Raw genomic sequence first — 14,947 nt, forward strand, 5'->3', positions numbered from 1 at the left:
ATAACGCACTTGAAAAACTCAAATGATATGAAAGACTTCAAGGCCTCTTTTCTCCCTTTCATACCTCTTTTTTTTTATTTCTGTTTGCAGTAATCTGCCTTTCTCTTTCTCTTTCTCATTGCTACAGAGCAAGCGAAGAGGCTCAGAGCTTTGAAAAGGGGGCTCAGTGTGTAATGGGTCCACTAGAATTAATTTACTTGCACCAAATCCATTGAGCACAGAGGTTTTTTTCCCCCCACCCCTCTCTCTCTCTCTCTTCTCAAATCATTTGGAGTTGAACGCAGCCCCCAGCCTTTGTAATTCTAGTAAAGCACTTAAAGTGCACAGTAGGTGTTCATGAGGACCATCTGGTCAAAAGCAAAACAAGCTGCTGATTTTGCCTTTGAATAGAATGAAGCAAGTGTGAATTAGTCTCTTCAATTAGCACTATTACAACCTGTCAAGTGCATATTGTAAAACAGGATTATTACAGTATTGGTCACCAGTGCAATTATTTACTCTCTGCCTTTTCTTGCATATAAAAATGTCTTATGTTTATTAGTTTCTGATAACTGAATATAATTTCTCTTAACCCAGGCATTTCAAAACTACCAACCCAGAAATCACAGATTATGAAATGTGGTCAGCTGAGTAGATGTTAGAATACATGTATCTTAAGTAACAAAGAAATAAAGCATCATCCTTAATTCCTAACAAAATTTCATTGTTTCTATCTTCTTGAAATGTGGGTGAAGAAATATTTACATGTGCTAAAAATAATTTCCAATAGAGATTATGCTAAAATACTTTCACAGAAAGAAAAAGACTTATCAGTTCCGAATGGCTGCAATGGAAATATTACTTAAACTTATTTCCTAAAAAGATAACTTATTAAGAATCACAAAAAACCTCAATATTTATAAGATGGTCATTACTGATTCATTCCATTGAAATGGTATGACTTCAACAAATCTGTTATAAAATGTAACTTGAAACTAATAATATATGTGCATATTTGAAAGAAACTCATAATCTCCTTTTCTGAAAGCTGAATAAAGGCTTGAATTCATTGCCCAGTTGCTTAAGAAATTATATTTCTTTCATTCTTGCTAAAATGTCATCTGTGATTTCAAATTTAAAAAATCAAACTATGCTATATGGTAATTAAAATAGATTCATTCTAATTGAACTTATATATGCCACTTACCTTGCAGTAAAAATAAACTACTTAAACTTTTAATTAAATAAGCACACAATTTAATTTACCCTCTTGCATATGCACATTCTAAGCTTCCCTGATCTTCAGTTTTGTGCCAGCACCCCCGCCCCACCAATATGGAAAAACAAACAAAAAAACCCAACATACCTAAAATATTTACAGGAAGGGAATGCTAGTTAAGTTATAGTCAACCCACTACTAGAAAACTGCCCATTAGTATAATCTGTAAAAATTACATATTTAATTACTGTTAATGACCACGAGCATTAAAGAAATAGTTTGAAATATTCGTTAGCCAAGAAAGCTGAGAAAGCAGCAAGTAGAAAAATAGGCAGAAAACCCAACACAGGTTTCAAATTTACAGATCAGAATTAGCCTCATGATTTCACAATTATTTACTCATGATTATTTCTGAGGACTGGTATGATTTATGTATTTAGCTCTCTTCTTATTGCTAATTCACACTGTTGGCTTCCCTGTTGACAATCACTAGTACTAGTAGTGAAATGTTTTACTATTCCATGCAAGATATATCTTTACAGGTTGTCAATTTTTCCTTTATTCCTATTAAGGACTAAATCAACATTAATAAAACAGTGAGAATTCTAGGGTAAAGTGAAACTTGGAAGAGGATTTCAATCGTGTTTCTCTCTATAGTAGATAGGTAATACTTCACGATTCCACACCAAAAATACTTAGGTTTCTTATAATTGTTATTCTGGGTCATGTATGTATTCTATAAATTTGTATGACATCTACAAAGAAAAGCGGATATTCTGCCCAATAGAAGCTCTGCAGTAGTAAGATGGACAACAAACAAATTGTTTTCAAGAAAAGTTGGCCTGGTTTCAGGAACTTTATATCCTTTTCCACACCAGGGTTTGGGATTTGCAGTAGGCAAATCAATCTCCCTCCACCTTAATTTAACCAATCCCAAGTGCATTTGTAAGCAGATCTTTAATAGTATTAGACAGAATTACTAGAATCTGTACGATTAACTTTAAAAATCTAAATTCTCACTGTAGAACATTCATTAAGATAAAATAAGGTTGTTTAAATTTTCAAGTATAGCCACTATTTTAAAGTATAGCAAGTAAGTGATTTAGGGCCCCAAAAGGTAAAAAGACAGATTGTCACAAAGTTATTTTTCTATTATTTGATATATTTTACAAACTTTCACATAATGGAAAAGAGGAAGGATATTTATTCTTATAACTACTTGTAACTCTCCATTCTGACCTTTTAATATTATTTCTGCCTTTTCCTCAAGTAGGAGGATAATATAAGTGGAAGGATTTGTAAAGAGCTTTAAAAAATAACCTCAATATCTAACTAGCTTAAATTAAAATCTAGAGTACCCAAAGGACATAAGTCATGCATTGTGAGGCAAGATACCACAGACCAGAATGAACAAACACTTGTACAATTATCGGTTTATCACTACTAACGTGCATGAACATATGGTCACTGAAGACTTTATTTGAAATTCTAACTGCTTCTAAGATCTATTTTCTAATTTAGTATTTTTAAAATGCACTTTGTTTAATTAAAAGTTTACATAATAGTTTCTTTTTCAACCCTATTTCATTTAATAGAAATTTCCCTTTGGGGAGAAATATTATAACAGCTTTCTTTTAAAAAGAAAAGGCTTTCAAAAAAATGACCAAATGACCAAAAAAAGTATATATTTTTAACCTACAACAAAGGTAATACACTACTATACTGGAAAGCAAAAAAATCTGTTTGTTTGTTTTTTTTAATTCCTTACTTTCCTTCATATATTGATCAAGATTTATTCTTGGGCCTATTTAAAAACGCTGAAAAGAGATCTCTGAAACTAGCTATATAAATTAATTTACAATTTAGGATATATGCCATCATTAAGCTTCCACGTTAATAGAAAAATTCTAGCATTTATAAAATAACACTGCAAAATCATTTTAAGATTATAGCAAACTGACTTTTAATCATGTACAATGCAGGTACTTAGGTGTTACTGTGGGTTGCACAGCTGTAGCATAATAGTACCCAGTCCTCCTGGGTACTAAACTCCACCTCACTAGGTATTCCACAAGTTAAAGAAGGGAGTTTTAGGACTAGGTCTACAGAGTATGATCCTAGGCCTAGAGAAAATAGTCCACGTCCTCTTTCTAAATTGCACAAAAATGAAAGAGCGTACGTGTACCTGGTCTTCACACAGAAAAGCAACTGCTATCAGAAACAACTGGATTTACTTTTGCCTGGCAAGAAGCATTTCAAAGTGTTATTTTAAATCAACCAAAAAAGGGGGAAAAAAGAAAAATGAAATAGGAGAAGAAGCCAAGCTCTTGCCAGGAAATACATAAGACTATCTGTCTTTACAAAAATATTTCTGGGACATTTTTCATTTAGAAAATGGTATAAAAAAGGTTTACTGTTTTTAAGTCTTTGAAGCTTAAAATGTATTTGATAATCTCAATAGCAGGCCCTGAAGAACAGTTGCAGCCAACTGTGACGCATCATGGCACATTTACAGAATTCTAAACATTTCTTTTAATAATTGATGTAGTCATTTTGAATCACTCTGCATAGGATATCAGGTGTGAGCAGATTGCATTAACACCGCTTAAACATTTCAACTTGTCAGTATGGCCAACTCGATTTCGGAAATATTTGCAGTATTTTCCCATCGAAACAGTAATAAAGGCAAAATAAATATATGCCACTACTTTATAATCACCGAACATTAATGAATATTTTATGTCTTTTTAAATCTCCCTGTTTAATTTAAAAGGGTGAAATTAAGTCTCCTCCCTTCAATATGCCAATTATCTGTAAATCAAACAATAACTTGGCCATTATGCTCCTTTTGTTAATATAAGAGAAACTAATTTGAAAACACTGAAAGGCATTTTTAGATTATCAGTTTAATAGTCCTTTCTGCCCTCTTGTGGGAGAAAGCAGAAATACACTAGAACTATAGAAACTGGATATAAAAAAAAGGTAAAATTTTAGCAATAAAAATTTCATTCAGAAATAAAAATAAAGCAGTTTATATTTGTCCTTAATGCATTAAATCAAAACTGTCTCCAATTAAGGAAATAAGCCAATGAAATAAAAGTTACCTCTTCTCATCTTTGCTTTTCTTGATTGAACTGGAGTTATTTTGAAATTGAATTTCTTCACTTAATTATGCTAAATATATACTTTAAATTTTACCAACATAAAGTTCCCAGAATAACTTTGTAATAGGGCCATAGTTAAATACTACTTCTTGTAAAAAACAATGATTATTCAAGGAATTAAAAATCTAAATTTAGAGGGTAGGACACCCATTATAGAGGTTAAAAATGAGATGGCAATTAATATATTTTAAACCATGATTAAAAAATCAGATAATTCAAACCTTTCATTCAAATTAGGGGCCAAAAAATGTTTTAAAGGTTTTAGTTACTAGTCAACTAACTATTCAAGTGATAAACACAGAAAATAAACTTCAAGCAATAAGTTATAACATATTCAGAAGTTGAAATTCATGGAAAAAACATGAAAAAAAAAGGGAAACATTAATAGTCTAGCCATTACTGAAACAATTCATATACTTCTGAAAAATGATTAGGATGAAAACAACTTGTTCTTTCAATGTGACAGTAATTATTCTAAGCAATATAGTCCAAGAAAAAATTTATGAAATAATCCATGATTAAGTATAATTAATTCTCTTTATAAAAACATTAATAGACAAATGATTACTGTCTTCACAACTTATAAAGGGTAATGTGACGTAATCATCATTTCAGTGTTTCTAAACAAAAGTCCTGCCATAACCTTTACACACTTTCTTCCCAATGGAGATAAATTACTAGCTTTTAGGTAGGTGGGGTCACAGGTAAGAAGATACTTCTCCTCTCTTGGGGGATGTTCTTTTTGAAACAGTGGCCCTGGTTGGCCACACTGAAGAAAAAACTGACTATAAATATAGACTCTTCACAGATACTCTGAGTTAAATAACTGAAGGTTTCCATCAGCATCTCTCAAATACTGCCCAAGACTGGGACTGAGCTGCTTAAGAAAAGGTCTCTCAAATCCTTTTTGGAAACAGACAGGATATACATTTTAAGTAATATATTTGAAAGCAACCTTTCAAATAAAATATAAGCATGTTTGAAAATTCATGCTAGCAAAAATTTCCAAATTAATATTTTGAACAATTACCACAAAACTATGAAATATATTACATAATAATGAGTATTTTAAACAGAGTTTTAAGGTGCCTATTTTAAGAATTATCAAGAGCTCCCGTTTACAACATGTTTTTCTAGGTCAAGTCATTTATATGTCTACAGTAATCATGATGCTCCAGTTAATTAAAATTAAGAACCCAACAATGAAACATAAAGAGAATTTTCAACCAGAACAGATAAGCCCTCTTTAACAGGGTCAACATTAGCTATAATGAGCTACCTTTATTCCTTAGCTGTGAGACATAACTCACCTCTTGAATGGTACTGCTTCCTGAGAAGTTCAGGTTGTACTCCCGCTGGACTTCTCGGTGGGTGATGATCAGCATGAAGTTTTGATTTAATGACTCCTGCAGGGCACTGAAAGGGTTGAGAGAAAAACAAGGAACTCTTGAGATGAACAAGTTCTAGCTTGCTTTACAGCTAGCTGCAAAACCCCAGGAGTACCATAACCTCCACACAGGCATGTCTGGGCCCAATGTTATCATCTTTTCAGCTCCTAAAGGCAAAAGAGCATGCTGAGAACAACCAAGGAGAGCTAACCTGTTAACTCCTTCTCTACCATGCTTTTTAAAACTTCAAATCCAAGTATTTTGCATATATAAGAATTTTCTACAAGCCCCATACTATTGTCTGCATATGTATTTCCTCCAAAATAACCAAATTTTTCAATTACATCAAATTCTAAATATGTTACTAAAATATATACTCACTATTCTGGAAGAAAAGAAATATGAAACTATTGTTTGTCCCCATGAATGTTATATAAGAATAAAAATCTAGTTTAAGTCAAAATTGACAAAGTATTGAAATCCATAGAACTTTAAATGCACATCAAAATTCCTTTAAAGTAATTGTGTTTTCACTTAGGACTAAGGAATATATAGAATTCAGAAACTAGAGAATTCAGAGCAACATTAAATTCTGTGCCAAAGTTCCAAAACATTAAAAATGTGTCAGAGCCATAAAGAGTTAATGAAATTAACCACATAAATTAAGAAGCATTAAATCATGGTTCTATTTGTTTATGACAATACTAAGATGTACTATCAACATTAAAGTTAAAAACATATCACCATTATTTATGATTAGTACCACCAGCCTCAAGTGTACTTATGCCATATTTATGGGATTAGGAAAATATTTTGGGTATGCTCTACTATTCTGGCCTCATCATTCCTCCTTTGCCAATCTGTAATTATGTGATAAACATACATGGAACCTAAAATTAGAATTAGGCAGTTAATCTGTTTGTTCTATTATCTCCTATGGGGTTCACAAGTTGATTACAGACTAAAATTAACTAGGAAACATTAAGACATAGCATGAAATACTATTAATCAAAATCAAGGGAATGATACTCCACAAAAATAGTTCCTTTAGGCAAGGACCTTTGTCACTGTCTTCTTGGCACCAAGCATAATGTCTTGCATACTGCAGATAAATATTGAATAAATAATGAATAAATTGTGAATTTCCAGAAGGCAAGAGTCTTATTCAATTTTGTATCTCAAATAGCAGTCTTGCCTTCTGGAAAACTACCACAAGAATTGAGATTTTGATTTATTGAGTTCTGGAATTTCAAGAATTGAGAATTGATTGAGTTATCAATATTAAATCAATGCTTTGCATTATTCCAAGTGCTAAAAAAAACCCCAAATAATACATAGTTCTTATTCATAAAAAGCTTCACAATCTTATAAATGTAAACAAATACATAAACAGCCATAATATAATGTAATAGACACAACTGAGAAACTGGGAGGTGGGGGGGAGTACAACGAAACCTAAAAAGGAAGTGCTAAACTCTGTCCCAGTGAGGGGGGAAGAGTTTAGGGGAGAGCTTCAGAGAAAGAAGGAAGGAAAGGGAGAGAAAGAAAGGGAGGGGAAGAGGGAGGGGGAAAAAAGGAAGAGGTGGGGAGAGGGGGAAGAATAGGGAGAGGAAATGGATATATAGATATAAGTTAAAATATGAAGGGTAAGTAGAACTTTTGAGTTGATCACTTGGAAGGTATAAAATTTTTGTTTTGCTCGGAGAAGAGACAAGTGGCATTTTTTAGACAAAGAAATGGAAGAACATACCACATTCACTCTGTTAACATATTTATTAAGCACCTACAATGTTTATGACACTGTTCTAGTTGCTAGGGATACAGAGGTGAACAAGAAAAACATGGTCACTGCTTTATGAAACCTATATTCTAGTAAAGGACACAAACAATTAATTAAATGTAGAATTTTATAGAATACTAAGAGCTGTGAAGAAAACAAAACAGGATTACAATATAAAAGATAAAGAGGGGCAGGGTGAAGAAAATTATTTTCACCAAAATAGTTTTAGGGAAAGTATCTCTGAGGAAGTTGAGGCTGGTATGATAAAGAAAGAGATAACAGGAATCTTATTACATAGGTCCTTGTAGACCCTGTAAAGAACTTCGCATTTATAGGAATTGCAAAAGAAAACCACTGGAGGGGTTTTACACAAGGAAATAATCAAGATCTGACTTGCGATTACATTTATACAATTATTATTCTGGCTGCCCTGGCTAAAGTCAGGAATGAAGCCATGGACAGCAGACAGGAGGCCAGTCCTGGCAAGAGGTGATGGCACTAACTCATTTTTTCTGCCTACCCGTGCCATAGGGTGAAAGAGGCAGCGACAGTGAAGAGCAGTCAGGTTTACTTGTATTTTAGAGGTAGAAGCCAGAAAACTTACTGATGGACTACGAAATAGATATACCTATGAAAGGCCTTGAAACTCCAAGGTTTCTGGCCTGAGCAAATGCGAGGATGGAATTGCATTTAACAAAGAAAACTGGGGTATGAGCAGACTGTGTGGGGAAACAGAGTGAGAGGTTTTAGAAATACTGTTTTAAGACGTTTACCAGACATCCAAAAAGAGATGCACAGTTACATGGGAGTTGAAGCTTGGAGCAGGACAATTGACAGCATTATACACAGTATTTAGATTTTGTGGCTAAAAGAAATCACCTGGGAAAATACGTTACTTAGAGGGAAGGAGACAAGTCAAAATGGATCCCTGGGGCATGCCAATAATTTGAAATCAAGCACAGGAGGAAGAACCTGTATTTAAAAGATTGGTAAATGGTCAGTGAGTCTAAGAGAAAAACAAAAAAGGTTAGTACAGGGGGACCAAAAGAGTAACTTTCTATTAGAAGCAATTATGACAAATGGTGCTGATACGCGCAGTAAGGCCGGAAAAATGACCATGTTCAGGAAATCATGAACAGCTCAGTGTGACCACAAAGAGGAGTGCATGAATAGTGTTGTGAGGCTGAAACAGCTGGCTGAGTCAATGTTCAATATATGCATATTAAATGAATTCAGGGTGGGGGGTGCCAAGTAATGAAAAGGTACTTGGCATTTCAAGGATTTTCAAAGGTAGATCTATTTTGCAACTATTCTCTAAAATGTGGCTTTTGCTCTAGAGCTTGGCTAACTTTGCTCATGTCAAAAACATCGCACCATACTCCAATCACTATTCATGTTGTTCTCACCCTCCTTCCCTTCCACCACCCTCATCCCAAATACTGCAAAGCTTTCAGACCACCTCATAACCTACTGTTTGTACATATTAGAGACCTCCTTTTCTCTGAATTCCTGTATCACAAACTTTATTTAATGCTTAATTATAGTGTGTTTTATACAGTTTGCTTTGTTTCATGTGTGGAAGTCCAAATTCAAGACTACAAACCTTTTGTGGGTAATTATCTTATTATCCATCAGTATTTCCTCTTGGCAACTCTCATTTAAAGGTGATTCAATTCAATCCTATAGATATTAAGGAATAGCTCTGCATATTCTAAACTGCATATTAAAAAAACAGCTAATTCTCATATTTTCTGCCTGCCTGTGCCATTTTATTCACAAAACTGTGGTTCACAAATGTTAGGGAATTGCCCAAGGTTATGCGGCTCTAAAAAGATGAAACTCAGTTTCTAAGCTGCATTTACTTCTATGTTCTTTACACATCAGCATCTTATCTCCCAAATGGCTAGACTGCTTTGGGGATAAAAACATGAACAACTGCTAGCAGTTCACAATTCATTTATTCTTTCCACCATGATTTGTAATAATACAGGAATAAAAGACATAACTACTGACCTCAAGAAAGACTATTCACAGAGGTTAAAACAGATGTGAGGACTGTACAGATGTGGGAAAGTAATATTTTGAAGTACTATGAAGAAGAATAGTAATTTGGCAAGTGAATATGGGCAATGACTTTATACAGATTAGTTTGAGCAGAGATAGAAACGGGAGAATACAGAGAAGGGTGTAAAAAGCAATGAGGAAGAAGTTTAAGGGAATGTGAAGACAGGTTTGTAAAAGAGAAAACTTGAAAAGCAGTAAGGACTTGCATATGAGGGCTTCAAGTGCTAGGCTAAGGAGCTCAGAATTTCAGAAGTCTTGATTATTATAAAGATCCTCCTTTAGCTTCACATATGAGTCTATGCATGTGTTTAATACTACTTCTTGCCTTTATGCAATTCCTTAGGAATATTTCTTGATCTTGACTGGGGACTTGTGCAATAACTGCAGAAAGGTTTGCCAGGACCAGTGTTGTCAAACTACTATAGATGAACACCAATTTAGTCTAGTTCTACAATTCCTCAATAACCCTGAGGAGGGCAAGTTGGCAAGAAAAAATATTTATGGCTTTAAACTGCTCTGGAGTCACAGAGCCAAGTTTGAATCCCTGCTCTACAACTTGCTAGCTATACAACCTTGAAATATCAATCACATATTCTTTTCAGTGGTATTTACTGTCTGGGGGATGGGGAATGTGCAAAAAAACCTGGAATTGTCTTCAGGGCAGGCTCCTTATAGTACAGACTTCCCCTGTTAGGTAAGTGTTCTAGGAACCCATCTGTATCAGCACCAGCTGGTGTTGTGGTGAGAGGCTGTGTTCACTTCAGTGAATTTTTTTGAAGAGCCTTTCAATGTGTTTGCTCATTTAATGATGGGTGATTTACGAGTGCACCTACCACTACTGCACTGAGTGCTCAGCAGTTTTTGACCAAAAACAGCACAACCAAGTGCCCTACCTTCTCTGTTCACCTAACCTTGCCCTGAGCAACTCTCTCCTCACCGTGAAAAGTCCTCAAAGGGAAATGTTTTGCCACTGCGGAAGAGGTGAAACAAAAAATGGCAGAAGCACCAAAAGGCATCAAAACCGATGAGTTCAAAAACTGTTTTGAGCAGTGGGGAAAAAAGTCTCAATAGGTGTACTGCATCAAATGGAGAGTACTTTGAAGGTGACTGAAGCTTACACATATAAGAATAAATACACAATTTTTAATAAATAAATTCCAGTTATTTTTTGGGTCCACCTTCATACAAGGCCCAATTTTAGGCACTTAATTGCTCTACAAATTTTCAGTTTCCTCTTCAAAAAAAAGGATAATACTCCTTAGTTCACTGAATTATGAATATTAAATTTTACAAAGCCAAGTGAAAATTTTTATGTTTGTAAGTTTTAAGGTGACATGTTATGACTTAATAATAATAGAACACTTTTGAGGGATTTTTATACTTGAAAACCTATAGTGACAGTAAAACATTAACAAATAGATTCACGGTGCTTTTGTGGCACTTATTTTTCATTTTAGTTCCTTTCTTCTGCAGGAGGTCATAAAGGATAAAATCTGTTTAGATGCATTGAATATACTGTACATTATGCCTGATGTTATCCAGACTCAGTGTTCTTTTTTACACAGGTCTTCTTTGGGGTTGATATATCCCATTCATGCTCCCTATGAGCATGTTTTGGTTGGAGAAATAAGATAAGGGTATTATCTACAACCTCAGGCTTCAGCTTGATTCATTCACTTAGCCATTAATAATAATGACTAGCCTTTAATGAATGCTACTATATAATAGGCAAAGAGTTTCCTGTCAACTTAAGAAGTTATCATTTTCCTTTTACACAAAATAAGTAGTAGTGGCCCAGGTCTAACTCATATTCTCCCTCCAGGAGAAGAGGACCCAGTTCAGATCATACCTTTGCCTTGAGTTTATTGAGAGATGAGCAGACAAGCAAACTAACAACTCATATATGGTAATTTGCTAAGAACTCTAATGCCACTTTTCCTAAAATGCTATAAAAATATAAAGAAATCCACAGAATTTGGCATGTGAACTGAGTAAGTTTTGTCTCATGAGTTCCTCCCTTACCCCTCCAGGGGGTAGAGGGATGGGAAGGAGCAGGGAAGGCTGTAAGAAATTTATCATGCTGATTTGCAAAGACTATTGCTAAAATATTATCTTGGCAGACTGATTCTAGCTGCTGCTTAGCAGAATGAGTTAAGTCTTCAGTTGCTGAATTAGGAGCAATTTTCTCCTTAACAGTGTCTTCTAATGGGTGGTTAGGATAGTTAGCCACAGTTAACCCACCTTTAAGCGTGCCCTCTTTTACCTTCAAATTGCAAAGTTATTCATACCACTTCAAATTTTGACCCTTAAAGTAGCTCTGAAGATCACTGCCAACCAAAGTACGTAGATGAGAAATATTATGAAAAGGGTATTTGCTTTTTAATGGCATGTTTTCTCTCCAATTAGAGAAGGAAAAATGCAAGCAAATGTAGAAGCTTTTCAAATGCAATCTGAATTTTAACCCAATGCAATAGATGTTTTGATTGAATAACTATTCTCACTGGTTTTTAATTTTTCATTCTCCATTATGATTTTCCTTTCAGTTTGAATATTTGTATTCATTAACAATGAGATGGTTTTGTTTCTACAAAACCATTCACACTTACCTTTCGAACCTTGCCATCCAAACTTACCACTGTTCTACCCTCAAGTCAGACTGAAATTAATGTTTAAAATGTAATGAGAACCATAAACATTGTTCCCAAGCTTTGAGCTAGTGGCTATTTGCAAAAACAAACAAAACAAAACCATATACTGGTAATACAACATAAAGCAATGAATGTGAACATTTTAAAACAATTACTAGGCAAAGTGCTAGACATTTTCATAATTCTCCTGGCCAGGTTGTTAATTTTAAAAGTAGGGGGAGGAGGGAGATAGGTAGGATATAAAAGAGAACGAGAGAAAGATAGAGATTAGACAGATATCTACTCCCTTAAAATTTTCAGTATTAGCCCTGGCTGGTGTGGCTCAGTGGATTGAGTACTGGCCTGCAAACCAAAGGGTTGCTGGTTTGATTCCCAGTCAGGGCACATGCCTGCGCTGCAGGCCAGGTCCCCAGTAGGGGGCACTTGAAAGGCAACCACGCAGTGATGTTTCTCTCCTCCTCTCTCTCCCTCCCTTACCCTCTCTAAAAATAAATAAAATCTTTAAAAAATGTTTTCAGTATTATAGCTAAGCATTAATATCTAAGCCAGCAAAACAATTCTAGAAACACTTTTCAGTAAAACATCCTTTCTCTGCTTCCTTTTCTGTCCACAAGTCTTGGGCTTCCAAGATCTTTCATTAACAGAATGTCCACCTCTGCCTGGGGAGATCCCATTCCAATTTAACTGTGAACATTTACCAGGAACAGAGAAGTCATCTGTAGAATAACTGCCTTCTAATGTGTACCAAATCCATTGTAATTTACTGACTTAATTTAATGCATTTTATATTTCCTTCCAGTTTTTTTCTTTAACATTTTTTAAAAATTTTAATTGTTGTTCAAGTAACCTTCCAGTTTTTTTAATAAGGGGAAAATAACGCATAGCAAATGTTAACACAAAAGTTACAATTAATAAACGAAGTTACATTCTTATACATGCAAACTTAAAACACCATACATTTTTTTTTCTTTTTTAAGACTTTATTTATTTATTTTTAGAGAGAGGGGAAGGGAGGAAGAAAGTGAGAAAGAGAAACATCAAGATGTGCAGGAGATACATCAATCTGTTGCCTCTCACACACCCCAAACTGGGGACCTTGCTCACTTACAACGCAGGCATGTGCCCTGACTGGGAATCAAACCAGCAACCTTTCCCTTCTCAGGCCGGCACTCAATCCACTGAGCCATACCAGCCAGGGCACATTTTTAGCCTCCATATGCCCAGTACTGATAAAAGCAACAACATTAACAAAATAAATGTAAGTCTTTACTGTCTTGATTGACTTTATTTCACTTTGAGAGAGCATTTAATGACCAAAGCACATGGCTATTTTATCACATAGGATGCAGTGATTTTCCAAGGTTAACTTAAAGCTGCACTACAGTAGTGAACAATCATTTGGTCATCATGTGGCTATACACCTGTCATTATTCCTGATTAAAAAGAGGAATTGGCTTCCCTACTGCCAAATAGAAACAAGCCCATTTCATAGGGTAGAACAGTAGTAGGTAAGCTGTCTTCCATCAAGACTAACAGTAACTTAAGGATTTCTCTTCAGCAATTCCTTGAATTAAGAATCCGCTTAAAGTCTTCAACATGTAGAAGATTTGACCAGGCTAAACCACAGCCTTCCTATTAAACCAGTAATCGGTCTGAGGGAAGCACTCACTGTTACAAAGTACGAATCTACCAATATTAAACAACTAGACTAGGAAAACAACAAATTAAATCTTGGGCTTCAGGGGCTGTTACGGACTGAGTATTTGTGCCCCACCTCAAATTCATGCTAAAAGCCTAACCTCCGTTGTGATAGTATTTAGAGTTATGGGCTTTGGAAGGTGATTAAATTTAGACAGAGGAAGTCATGAGTGTGGGACCTCCACAAAGGGATTAGCATTCTTATTAGAGAAAAAGACTACAGTTTTTTGTTTTTTCTTTCTCTGCCAAGTGAGAACACAGTGAGAAGACAGCCATCTGCAAGTCAGAAAAAGGGCTCTCTCACTAGGGAGCAAACCTTCAGGTACCCTGATCTTGTACTTCCCAGCCTCCAGAATTGTGAGGACTAAATGTCAGTTGGTTAAGCCACCCAGTTTATGGTATTAGGTTACAGCAGACTAAATTGACTAACACAGGGGCTTTTAGGGCTTCTGTATTCACAACATTCAAGTAAATAGTTGCCATCAGTTCAGCACAGGCTTTTTTCTAAATGGCTGGCTGGCTGGCTGTAAACACCTGTACATACACATGCAAACCAAAATCCATGGTAGAAAATAATATACTTTTGTTAAAAGTCATATAAATGAGGAATGATTGAGAATTGTGCATTTATTGTATATAAATTATATCTCCATAAAAACTTGTAAACCATAAAAAAATGAACAATCTGATAGCTATCATGTTGCAGTTAAATCAGCCCATACTTTAACTTCAAAAATACAATATACTTTTCATTAATGTAAATGAAAAATCATGAATTTGTTACTATTGCTACTTAATAAGACCGTATGTCCACTGATAAAATATGGGTCGTTGTCCATGAAATTTAACTTCTCAGATCAATGCTGTGTACACAGTTGAGTCAAGTATTAACACCAATAAACAAATCAAAAACCTATTTCATCCCTGCTGTGTGCATATTCTATTTGTTTTCTTACATTGGATATTTTAAACAAAAATAACAATGTAAAATAATAGGCTTAGAAGGC

At 34.7% G+C, this 14,947-nt stretch overlaps 1 protein-coding gene across 2 annotated transcripts in view; it reads right to left on the bottom strand.

Annotated features, from left to right (window-relative positions):
- Nucleotides 1–14,947, bottom strand: part of LOC114496088 (FAS-associated factor 1) — a 380,509-nt gene that overhangs the window by 189,599 nt on the left and 175,963 nt on the right. For both annotated transcript variants that reach the window (XM_028511353.2, XM_028511352.2), the window contains one exon: nucleotides 5,673–5,778. In XM_028511353.2, the coding sequence (XP_028367154.2) occupies nucleotides 5,673–5,778 (106 nt within the window). The remainder of the gene's footprint in view (nucleotides 1–5,672; nucleotides 5,779–14,947) is intronic.

This window comes from Phyllostomus discolor, chromosome 5 (genome assembly GCF_004126475.2).
Source record: "Phyllostomus discolor isolate MPI-MPIP mPhyDis1 chromosome 5, mPhyDis1.pri.v3, whole genome shotgun sequence".
NCBI classification, from domain to species: Eukaryota; Metazoa; Chordata; class Mammalia; order Chiroptera; family Phyllostomidae; genus Phyllostomus; species Phyllostomus discolor.